This window comes from Carassius gibelio, chromosome B6, assembly GCF_023724105.1.
Source record: "Carassius gibelio isolate Cgi1373 ecotype wild population from Czech Republic chromosome B6, carGib1.2-hapl.c, whole genome shotgun sequence".
Classification (NCBI taxonomy): domain Eukaryota; kingdom Metazoa; phylum Chordata; class Actinopteri; order Cypriniformes; family Cyprinidae; genus Carassius; species Carassius gibelio.
In genome coordinates, this window is record NC_068401.1 from 2,763,583 (window position 1) to 2,775,657 (window position 12,075).

At 44.8% G+C, this 12,075-nt stretch overlaps 1 protein-coding gene across 3 annotated transcripts in view; it reads right to left on the reverse strand.

The window, feature by feature from the left end:
- The window catches only part of nav1b (neuron navigator 1b), an 80,690-nt gene that overhangs the window by 22,884 nt on the left and 45,731 nt on the right, over positions 1-12,075 (reverse strand). For 2 of the 3 annotated variants that reach the window (XM_052559709.1, XM_052559711.1), the window contains 8 exons: positions 9,526-10,258; positions 4,086-4,490; positions 3,203-3,244; positions 2,962-3,116; positions 2,702-2,878; positions 1,520-1,572; positions 1,295-1,318; positions 951-1,028 (listed from right to left, as the gene is read on the reverse strand). In XM_052559709.1, the coding sequence (XP_052415669.1) occupies positions 951-1,028; positions 1,295-1,318; positions 1,520-1,572; positions 2,702-2,878; positions 2,962-3,116; positions 3,203-3,244; positions 4,086-4,490; positions 9,526-10,258 (1,667 nt within the window). The remainder of the gene's footprint in view (positions 1-950; positions 1,029-1,294; positions 1,319-1,519; positions 1,573-2,701; positions 2,879-2,961; positions 3,117-3,202; positions 3,245-4,085; positions 4,491-9,525; positions 10,259-12,075) is intronic. The other variant, XM_052559710.1, reaches the window with a different exon arrangement.

Consider the following 12,075-nt stretch of genomic DNA (forward strand, 5'->3'; position numbering starts at 1 on the left):
CCTCGCACTGCTCTTGATTCAATAACTTCTGTAGCTTTAATAAGACAACATTTTTCTTATTTGAAGGCTGCTTTTAAATTCTCTAGGGTGGAGATAAACATGGTGGATTGTGTGCGGCTCACTCAGGGTGGGGTCTCTGCTAATACGGGAGTGTCCGTGAACAGTTGTGGGCGGGGCCTGTAAAATGTGACATCACATTTTACGGATTCTGCAAACAGCTAGATCTGAGGCACTGCTTCTAATTTGTGGGGACTGAAAAAAAGAAGCGGGTGGATTTTTTTTATCATTATAGGGTGGTTGTGTACTGTACACACGGCCAACACACATTTATTTTCAAACAACATGCAAAAGTGAATTTTACATAATAGGTGGCCTATAATACAGTCCGAATCACACAAACTCTAATCCCATTCAGATTCAACAGTCATCACAGTGTGCGAGTGTATAGCTGAAGCCAGCTGTGTTGAAGCAGCAGATCAGTGCAGGGTGAGCTGGGGTTAGTGGGAACTTGCAGTGAGAAGTTATCTGGATTTAAAACACTAGAAATATTGTAAATTACAATAATCCACATTACATGGCAATACTCATTATTTAATTAATAATCCTGCAAAACAAGCAACGATGACTGAAAAGGTGAGAAAAGAAAGTCAAAATGCTAGTGAAGGTATAGACGTGACCGTGTGTCTGAAAAACAAACAACTCTGACAACATGTTATGGACATTTAAGTATGAAGACTTTTGCTTATAGCTACCATGACACAAACATGCAATTAAAAATCAAATATTAAATGAAAAACAATCAAAATAACAAAATAAAATAATGAAACGTTTGATAAATAATATATAATATGCAATTATAAATTGTGAAATTCTGAAATGCATCACTCTAAAATAATACCAATAAATCTGACATCTGCTGTTGTGTATACGCAGTGGTGTTTTGCACGTACATTTGCTGAGAGTTGGCTGGTCAGATTGGTCACTTTATCCTGAGATGACTCCAGCTCACGCCTCAGTAACCGGATTTGCTGAGAAGGTAGAATGAGTTAGACACATTAACAAACCAAGGCATTTTCAAAACAAAGGTCAGCAAATATTTGACATTTAACTATAATGCAATAAGTGTAAAGATGATGTTACACAAAAAAGAACTATAGCTGGTTGTTTATGTGTCATTTATTGTGCAAATGCTATCAAAAGTGAATATGAATGTTTTGATTTTTCTTGAGCAATAGCAGAATATAAGAGGAAGCAAAGGAGAAAGAGAAGCTGCTCTGCATGAGAAAATCCTTACCTCTCCTTGCATTCTCTCTTCAGTCTTAGAGTGCACGGTACAGAAATGGTAATAAAGACCAAGAAAGAGTGAGCAAGGACAGGAAACAGAGAAAAAAGGCTGGTTGTTAAGAGAAATTTCTGGAAATAAAGAGCCGACTGTATCAAATTCTGTCAATCATATACAAAAGCCATTCAAATACAGAAACCGACCTAATTTTAACATTGTGCATTAGTTTCTACTCACCGACGAATAGTTGGATGAGGCATTCGAGGCCAGAGACAGCACAGATCCATGAACTGAGAGAGAGAAAGCTAAATTACACACAGATACGGGATAGAGACAGTTTCACAATTAAAAATAAAAGTCATTTAGTAAATATAGAAACTGCTTCCAACCAATTTTATTTGTATAATATAGTCTATTTCTAAATAAAACTAAGATAATAAAGAATAAAGATATTTAACATGAAAACATTGGTAATGACTTGACTGATGTCCGTCTATACCTGATTGCTGATTAGAATAGCATGCACTGATGAATTATACAAAATAAGACAAGAAATATGCATTAAGATGGGAAATAGGCTAAGTTTCCATTTCATTTTCAAGTATTATTAGATATCTTCTTTGGTCATGAAGCAGTGTTGCTAACTAAAACTAAAACTTTTTTTCAACAGTTGAAATTAAAGCTGAAATGAAATACAAATATCCAATAAAAAACCTAAAAAAACCCCCAACAACAAATAAATAATTATTTAGCAACTTACCATTTAATTTGAACTGCCAAAATGAACTGATTTTTTTTTTTAAACATTTAAGACGATAGTTAATTAATATTACTCAGTACTTAAATGTATAACTAAACTGCAACAAGGACCCCTTAAAATAAATTGTAGCTATAGTTTAAGTATGAAAACTGTTCAACTAAACTAGAAGTGCAATTGCATTAATTCAAAAACAAAAACATCTAAATTCAAAAACAAAAGCTAATTAAAATATGAATAAATACTATAAAAGTATATAAGTAATACTAAAACCATACAGCTATTGAGCTATCAGTCAAAATAAGATAACCCCCCCCCCCCCCCCCCCCTGAACCAGAAAACTATTGCTATTATAGTTCTATTAAAACTCTACTCTCCATTAAAAGCAACAAAAAGCACATTAAGGTTAGTCTGAGTTGTTATCTGAACACTTGTAAGCATTTATGACCTTCGACCACAAAACCAGTTAGTATAGGAGAATATTTGGCTGAGATACAAAAACTTGATCCATAAAATGACTATGTATTTTTGGCTATTGCAACAAATATAGCTGTGCGTTAACACAGTTTTTTGTGCTCCAGGGTCACATTTTTGCATGTTGCATCAAATCAAGGAGTAGGCTAGGTTCGAGCAGGCTCCTGAGCATTGGCTCCATGGCTCACCGTCTTCACTCGGCTCTCTGAAGGATCCGGATCTCATCATGCTCTTTGGTCGGTCAGCCAGAGACAGAGAGCTGCCCAGAGGAGATGTGCCATAAAGCTCGTAGCCCATGTCATTCGCCGGGATGCTGTTGGAGCGCGTGATCTGGGAACCGGCACCTGAACTTGGGATTGGTGCCACTGCAGAGAGAGAGAGAGAGAGTGTCATTTAATGTGCATCTGCTGTAAAATCTCACACCTGAGAAGTTTTTGACTTCACTCACCCACGTTGGTCGGTGGTGTTTTTCCCAGGAAGGTCTGTGTCACGTGTGTCGGCGAGGGCAGCTGCGGTGGGCTCTCCGAATCCGTCATGCTCGTGATCGTGTGGGAATGACGGCGTTCCCTCACTTCTCCCTCTGATTGGCCACTGCCATAGCGACTGCGGAAGAGAGCATAACATACACGGATCAGAACCATCTTACATTTGAATGCTGTACTAGCTGATTTTAGATCAAATATATGTACCTTAATCCTTTCTTGGGAAAGGTGTTCCTATCAGATTGTAAACTGGGAGGGGTAGAGAGCAGCACACACAGTATAAATAGCTCACCCCAAACTAACAGGGTTAGCATTACACTGATGTTCAGTCCAATACGAGTAATCTCATGCCAGCAGGGGGCGACTCTCTTACAGCAAATAATTTGTGAAATTAAGTGCATACAGTAATATCAGTGTGGAACATAACACAAAATTATGTATAATAGAAATCATATAGTAATAATAATCATATTATTTTTATTCAACTTGGTAATATATATATACATATAATATGATAAAATCAATAAGAATATATAAATATAATTAATAATTACAATGATAAATGTACATATTATTATTATTATTATTACTACTAAGAATAATAAGGATAATGTTTTTTTTTTTGTTAAAGTAATAATCAGTCCAATAGATTTGTTAGTTAATTACAATTAAATAAATAGATATAATTATATCATTAATGATATACACTATACAGTTTTAATGTTTTTTTAAAATAGTTTCTTAAACTCCATCAAAGCTAAAAAATACAGGAAAATAACTAATACTGTGAAATCTTTATTATAATGCAAAATATTTTTTTTCTATTTTAATATAGATTAAAATCTAATTTATTCCTGTGATGCAAAGCAGAATTTTCAGCATAATTCCTCCATTCTTCAGTGTCACATGATCTACAGAATTCACTATAATATGTTGATGATTGTGATGCGCGTTTAATTGTACAAAACAATAGTGACTTATTACGCTGCTCTGTTTCACCAGGTTCAGTCATTATTCTATATTAAATGACAGATTTGCTCTATTTGGCTAAGTTAGACATCATACAACCAATAACCAGACCCAAACTCACCTGTCGCCCAAAGTGATGGATGTCCGGCTCCCTGCGCCCCACGTCCCAGTGCTCCTGGCTTCATCCCGCTCTCCCAGATCTGGTTTGATGGGGACGCTCATGTGAAGCGGCAGTGACTCCATGCTGCGGTGCAGGCCGGACATCTTGGGGTAGAGGATGGGGGAGCTGCTGACCGACAGCGTCTGGCCTGAGAAACAGCTGGGAGAGTCGATGTGGAGCACCGGCGCGGGGCTCGGGGTGAGTCGAGAGGACACGCGGGAGCCCGCCAGGTCCTGCAGCTTGGAGTAGGGAGGGATCTTTGGAGGAAGGTCATGGATGGTGATACAGGAGTCCAGACTGTTGGAGTTGAGCTTGTCTAGGTGAGCCAGACTGGGAGGATGAACTAGAGACTTACTGCTCAACAACCTGTTAGAGTCAAACACCACAACAGCATCTTCAATAACGTCATGAACTCAAAGACCTTCTGTAAACAAGTACTGAAGGGAACACAGAGCATCCAGAGAAGAACACGCTGCCAACCAGAAAATCAGCCTCAAAGGCTCTTGATGTCCATTTCCAGAAAGGGTTTTAAATAATTGAGTAGCATAACTTGCATAATAAAAACACACAGGGCATCTGCAGAATATTTCCTGCAAAAATTTTGCCTTTAACTATTTCATTAAAGAAAAAAAAAAAACTTTATATTAGATATTTCCCCCCATTTGTCACGCTGCCAGTCTTTGTTTTCCTGGGTGTTCCCTAATGAGCTCACTTCCCCTTAGGCACTTCACCATAGGCACTTTAATTCCGCTAGTCTGGTTGTGTCTTCACAGTAATTGCACTCCAATTAGAATCGCACAGGTGTTGACAATACTCTGTCATTAGATTCCCTATATAGAGCTGTCTTTCTCTGTTGTCTTCATGGAGTCCTTACCCTATGTGTCTCATGCTCTCGTTCCCCCGAGACTTCCTCTACCTTCTCATTCTTCCGAGTTCCCCGTTTCATCCGGTTCCCTCTTTTGGTTACGTTTGTCTCTCATGACTGTTTATTTTTGTAGTTACCCCTCTGTTTAAATAAAAACCCTTACCTGCATTTGGATCTACCCTCTCTTTGTGTTTTCCCAAACCCAACCGTGACAGAAGGACTCCAACATGCCTAGATCCAGCGGTGTGAGATTTCGGATCGGTTCCCCAGCCACCATGGAGGAACGGAGGGGGAGAGTCCGGAACTTAACCACCCTTCATCAAGAGGGAAGGGAGGTGGGTGGCCTGGCGCAATTGTTTTGGACTTTGGCAGTCGGGTTAGGTTACAATGATGCAGCACTAAAGGATTGGTTTAATAATTGCCTGGATGATCCTTTACCTCAATGGGAGATGAAGGGGTTAGAGATCCTGGACTTTTGGGGGTTTACCAATTACCTGCACCATCGTGCTCAGTGGAATGCAACAACCACACCAGAGTTTCCAGACAAGGCTGCCAGCTCAGCCCCACAACCCAAGATGGCCACCAGCCCAGCCCCACAGCCCAAGATGGCCGCCAGCCTAGCGCCACAGCTCAAGATGGCCGCCAGCCCAGCACCACAGCACAAGATGGCCGACTCAACGCCACCGACTCTCCATCGTAGAGGGCGGAGGAGGAGACAGGCAGCTACTGTTCCTCAGGACCCGGAGAACGTTCCCGAGCGGGCGGCTGCCGTCCATGAGGCCATTCCCGATGTGGTGCCCGCTGCTGTTCCGGAGGCGGTGGCCGAGGCTGTTCCCGATGCGGTGCCCGCTGCTGTTCCGGAGACCGAGGCGGTGGCCGAGGCCGTTCCCGATGCGGTGCCCGCTAATGTTCCGGAGGCCGAGGCGGTGCCCGATGCAGTCTCCGAGGCGGTGCCCGATGCAGTTCCCGAGGCGGTGCCCGATGCTGTTCCCGAGGCGGTGCCCGCTAATGTTCCGGAGGCCGAGGCGGTGCCCGATGCAGTCTCCGAGGCGGTGCCCGATGCAGTTCCCGAGGCGGGGCCCGATGCTGTTTCCGAGGCCGAGGCTGTTCCCGAGAAGGTGCTCGATGCTGTTCGAGAGGCCGAGGCAATGCCCGATGCTGTTCCCGATGTGGTGCCCGCTGCGGTTCTGGAGGCCGAGGCGGTACCCGCTGCTGTTCCGGAGGCCGAGGCGGTGGCCGAGGCCGTTCCCGATGCGGTTCCCGTTGCTGTTCTGGAGGCCGAGGCGGTGCCCGCTGCTGTTCCGGAGGCCGAGGCGGTGACCGAAGCCGTTCCCGATGCGGTTCCCGTTGCTGTTCCGGAGGCCGAGACGGTGCCCGATGCTGTTCCCGAGGCGGTGCCCGATGCAGTTTCCGAGGCGGTGCCCGAGGCAGTTCCCGAGGCGGTGCCCGAGGCAGTTCCCGAGGCGGTGCCCGATGCAGTTCCCGAGGCGGTGCCCGATGCAGTTCCCGAGGCGGTGCTCGATGTTGTTCCCGAGGCGGTGCTCGATGTTGTTCCCGAGGCGGTGCCCGATGCAGTTCCCGAGGCGGTGCCCGATGCAGTTCCCGAGGCGGTGCCCGATGCAGTTCCCGAGGCGGTGCTCGATGCTGTTCCCGAGGCGGTGCCCGAGGCTGTTCCCGAGGCGGTGCCCGAGGCTGTTCCCGAGGCGGTGCCCGATGCAGTTCCCGAGGCGGTGCCCGATGCAGTTCCCGAGGCGGTGCCCGATGCTGTTCCCGAGGCGGTGCCCGATGCTGTTCCCGAGGCGGTGCCCGATGCTGTTCCCGAGGCGGTGCCCGATGCAGTTCCCGAGGCGGTGCTCGATGCTGTTCCCGAGGCGGTGCTCGATGTTGTTCCCGAGGCGGTGCCCGATGCAGTTCCCGAGGCGGTGCTCGAGGCTGTTCCCGAGGCGGAGCCCGATGCAGTTCCCGAGGCGGTGCCCGATGCAGTTCCCGAGGCGGTGCTCGATGTTGTTCCCGAGGCGGTGCTCGATGTTGTTCCCGAGGCGATGCCCGAGGCTGTTCCCGAGGCGGTGCCCGAGGCTGTTCCCGAGGCGGTGCCCGATGCAGTTCCCGATGCTGTTCCCGAGGCGGAGCCCGATGCAGTTCCCGAGGCGGAGCCCGATGCAGTTCCCGAGGCGGTGCCCGATGCAGTTCCCGAGGCGGTGCCCGATGCAGTTCCCGATGCTGTTCCCGAGGCGGAGCCCGATGCTGTTCCCGAGGCGGAGCCCGATGCTGTTCCCGAGGCGGAGCCCGATGCTGTTCCCGAGGCGGTGCCCGATGCAGTTCCCGATGCTGTTCCCGAGGCGGAGCCCGATGCTGTTCCCGAGGCGGAGCCCGATGCTGTTCCCGAGGCGGTGCCCGATGCTGTTCCCGAGGCGGTGCCCGATGCTGTTCCCGAGGCGGTGCCCGATGCTGTTCCCGAGGCGGTGCCCGATGCGGTTCCCGATGCGGTTCCCGAGGCGGTGCCCGATGCAGTTCCCGAGGCGGTGCTCGATGTTGTTCCCGAGGCGGTGCTCGATGTTGTTCCCGAGGCGGTGCCCGATGCAGTTCCCGAGGCGGTGCCCGACGCTGTTCCCGAGGCGGTGCCCGATGCGGTTCCCGATGCTGTTCCCGAGGCGGTGCCCGATGCTGTTCCCGAGGCGGTGCTCGATGCTGTTCCCGAGGCGGTGCCCGATGCAGTTCCCGAGGCGGTGCCCGATGCAGTTCCCGAGGCGGTGCCCGAGGCTGTTCCAGAGGCGGTGCCTGATACAGTTCCCGAGGCGGTGACCACAAGGCCGTGGTGGTCTTCTACTCCGCCCTGGGGGACTCTGGCGGTGACCACGAGGACGTGGTGGTCGTCCGCTCCACCCTGGGGGACTCGAGCGGTGACCACGAGGACGTGGTGGTCGCCCGCTCCGCTCTGGGGGACTCCGGCGGTGACCATGAGGACGTGGTGGTCTTCTGCTCCGCCCTGGTGGACTCCGGCCTCGACCACAAAGACGTGGTGGTCTTCCGCTCCGCCCTGGAGGGCTTTGACTTTGACCACAAGGCCGTGGTGGTCTTCCGCTCCGCCCTGGTGGACTCCGGCCTCGACCACAAAGATGTGGTGGTCATCTGCTCCGTCCTGGTGGACGCCTCAACATGCCCTTCATGGACTTATGTTTTGTGTTTTTTTGAATTCTGTTTCTGTCTGTTCCTTTTAGTTTAGTCTGGCCCTCCTTCCCTCCCCCTGAGCCTCCACCTGTCCGCCTCCCTCCTGGACTCCTTGTTTTGTGTTGCACCTTTCCATTCCTCCTGGTTGCTCCTGTCCCTGTTTTCTGTCCCTCCGTCCCTCCCCCTGGTCCGCCGCCGTTCCATCTCCCTCCTGCCTCTTTTTCTGTTGGGGTTTTCCTGGGTTTAGGTGGAGCATCTGGTAGCTGCTCCGTAGGGAGGGGGTAATGTCACGCTGCCAGTCTTTGTTTTCCTGGGTGTTCCCTAATGAGCTCACTTCCCCTTAGGCACTTCACCATAGGCACTTTAATTCCGCTAGTCTGGTTGTGTCTTCACAGTAATTGCACTCCAATTAGAATCGCACAGGTGTTGACAATACTCTGTCATTAGATTCCCTATATAGAGCTGTCTTTCTCTGTTGTCTTCATGGAGTCCTTACCCTATGTGTCTCATGCTCTCGTTCCCCCGAGACTTCCTCTACCTTCTCATTCTTCCGAGTTCCCCGTTTCATCCGGTTCCCTCTTTTGGTTACGTTTGTCTCTCATGACTGTTTATTTTTGTAGTTACCCCTCTGTTTAAATAAAAACCCTTACCTGCATTTGGATCTACCCTCTCTTTGTGTTTTCCCAAACCCAACCGTGACACCATTTTATTTCTGAAGTGCAGCAAAGTCACCTAGTCGACCCTGATTATTTGAAAATATCATGAATTGTTATGATAAGGTGTAAAATATATTTAAAAAATATTTATCTATTTAACAAATCATGACAATCATTGTATTATATTTTCAAATGAAATAATTTTATATAAAAAAACAACTAAAATGCATTGTCATGTAGAACACTGTATAGAACATAGGACATCAAAAATATAGATTTAAAAAATATAAATTTTTATACTAGTTGATTAATTAGAAATAAAATGTATTTAAGATAAATAAATAAATAGCATGTCATTTAATAGCCAATAGTCATTAATTTAGAATAAACACAATTATCACAAAACAAAAATGGACAAACTAAAATGATTCTTTTAATTAATTAAATAGATTAATAATATTTTTTATAAATATAAATAAAATATAATAAACATATAAATAATAGAATAGTAATATTACACACACAAACATTGAATTACATTTTAATTAAAATATATTTTTATACATTTTAATTACATTAAATATATTTTTTAAGTAATTTATAGAAATAAAATACATGTTTTATTTTTTACTTAATTTTCTTTACTTATATCATGAATTGATTGCAGTGTATTTGATTTGATGATGTATTTGTGCAGAGGGTCGTACAGTACCTTGGCGTGCTGGTCGGAGAGCTCAGTTCTGGGTATTTACTGCTGCTGGTCCTCCTCACTCGGTGGATCTTCTCCACAGTCTCTGCACAGCTGTCAGTCTGGTTCTCAGCCTTCAGACAGCTGATCTCCAGGTCTGCTTTGGCCTTGGCCCTCTCCTTCTCCTTCTCTCGGTCTGTTTGGTTGACAGGTCCAGTGGCGCTCGGGCGACTTGCCGCTTTTAAGCCTCCTCCATCTTTTCCTCTGGTGGGCATGGTGTTGGGCAGAGGAGGTACGGGTTTGAGGGTGAGGAGACTGGCGTCGATGCTGCCGCTGACAGGGCGAGAGGTCAAGCTCATAGCGCTGGATTTGGCAGGCCGTGGCAGACTGCGATACTGAATGCTCCCGCGAGCGTTGGGCGCCAGGAACCCCTGTTCGGAGCCGCTGGCGTCCAGGCTGTTTTTGCGTCCGCCTGCACCTGGGACGGGTTTGATGGGGATGCCAGAGGACTTGGGGGTCTTGCCCACAGTGGCCGAGCCGCTGGTGATAGTGGCGCCTCCTGCTGTCAGGACGGTGGCGGTTCCGGTGGTCGGAGGTTTCCTGTAACCGAAGGAGGCTCCGGTGGAGGGTTTGACCAGACCGGAGGGAGGCTTGCGGTGCTCGTTGTCCCGGCCCGCATCGGAGCGGGAACGCTGGAGACCCGTTGCCTTGACAGACATTTTCACCTTGTCAACTGCTTTAGTGTCTCCTTTAGAAACTATAAAGAAAGAGAGCCAACAGTCACGTTTGTGCATGTGCATGAAACCCATTATAGATGTGAAATATTACTTGGCTTCAGAAATACAGAATACTTATATTCCTTACAGGAAAAATATTTTCATTTTATTGTTCTGAAATAAAAAACTCCTTTAAAATTATTAGATATGATCTACAAGTTTTTATATAATTTAGACTTCTCTACTTCCATACATCCATGTCCATGTCATCTGAAACTATACAATCTTTTCCATTTCTTTGCAAACCAATATCTCTATCAAATTTCTTCTAAATTTAAAATCTCATATTGTTTTATTTGTGGTTAAAATTCATTTATTTATATTTTTTTGGTTTACTTTTAGTTTTTAAACTGTAGTAATTTGCTATACTTTTTAAAACTTTGTTTTTATTTACAGTTTTGTTTGAGTAAATTTAGTTTTATCTCCACAACATTTTTACAATTTCTCAAATATTTTAATATTTCATATTGATTTTATTTCTGCTTTATTTCAGTATTTTGTTGGACTTGATATACTAAAATAACTAAAACTGAAATAATTACTATAATGACAAAAAAAAAATTCTTAAAAGGCTATTAAAACAAACAATAAAAATAAAAACTGTTTCAAGATATGAATAACAACAGTAACAGTGTGTCAAACTAAACTAACACTGACTTCAGCTAACCAAACAAGTAATAGTTTTAGCTTTAGTCATAATTAAAAACCAATTCCAAAATGAAAGCCAAAACCCAGAAACCTTTGGATGTTCGTGCAATCTAACTCTATTGATTATTATAAAACATGAAAAGCAACCTGTGAGCAAACAATCTTCCTCTAGGATAGAAATACCAAATGTTTTTAGATATGCCTCATTGCATTTATCTTAGTACCTTTAAATGTCATGTAAAAACTACACAGATGAATATGATACTCATTCAGCTCCATGCAATACATCATCAATAAAGCTCCATGCATGTACTTTCACACACACAAAGTTGAATCAGTGTCCTCGGTGTGGTCAGAGCCGTGTAATTAGAAAGGTGAGTATAAAGCCTTGGGGGTATGACTTCAGATGAAGTCATGGAGAGGACCCGATTGAAGCCATGATTAAGGTCCTGTGGCCTAAATCTACAGTATGTGAGTCATTGCTGGTGAAGACGAGGGCAAGCAGGCATCTGCGTTTAATTACAGACCCTTCAAAGATAAAGAGCATCTCGGCCTACACGAGATCTAAACACAGCACACACGTGACCTGAGCATCTGAATACTTCAGTGAAAAAGAGCCAGCGAGTGAGGTTTAATGACATTTGGAGGACTAATTACGGATAGATGAGTTTCTATGAAGCTTTAATCACTGAACGAACACTAATGACAGAAGCTTAAACTATTAGAAGTGCCTACAGATAAACTATTATCCAGCGGAAAGCATTATCGGAGCGTGGCATGCTGGGAAATGCCTGAAAAACATGCCTGCTTATTATCTAGGATTTATTTTTGCATCTAATTTAAAATTTTCCACTTAAAAATGCCATTATGAGATCACTCAAGCACATTTTTCATGCAAAATATTTTTCAAAACACATTTGCTATATAAAACTGCTGTTATACTTTTTATAATAAAAACTTTATGGTTTCCTGACTTTAGTTGTATTATGATTTTTATTATTCTTATGATTTCTGCTGTATATACAGTACAGTAGTATGTACATCTAGTAGTATTTTATAAAAATATAGTAAAAGGTAATATTGTGAAATATTTTTACAGTTTAAAATAACTATGGTCTATTTCGATATATATTGTTCATTGTCATTTATT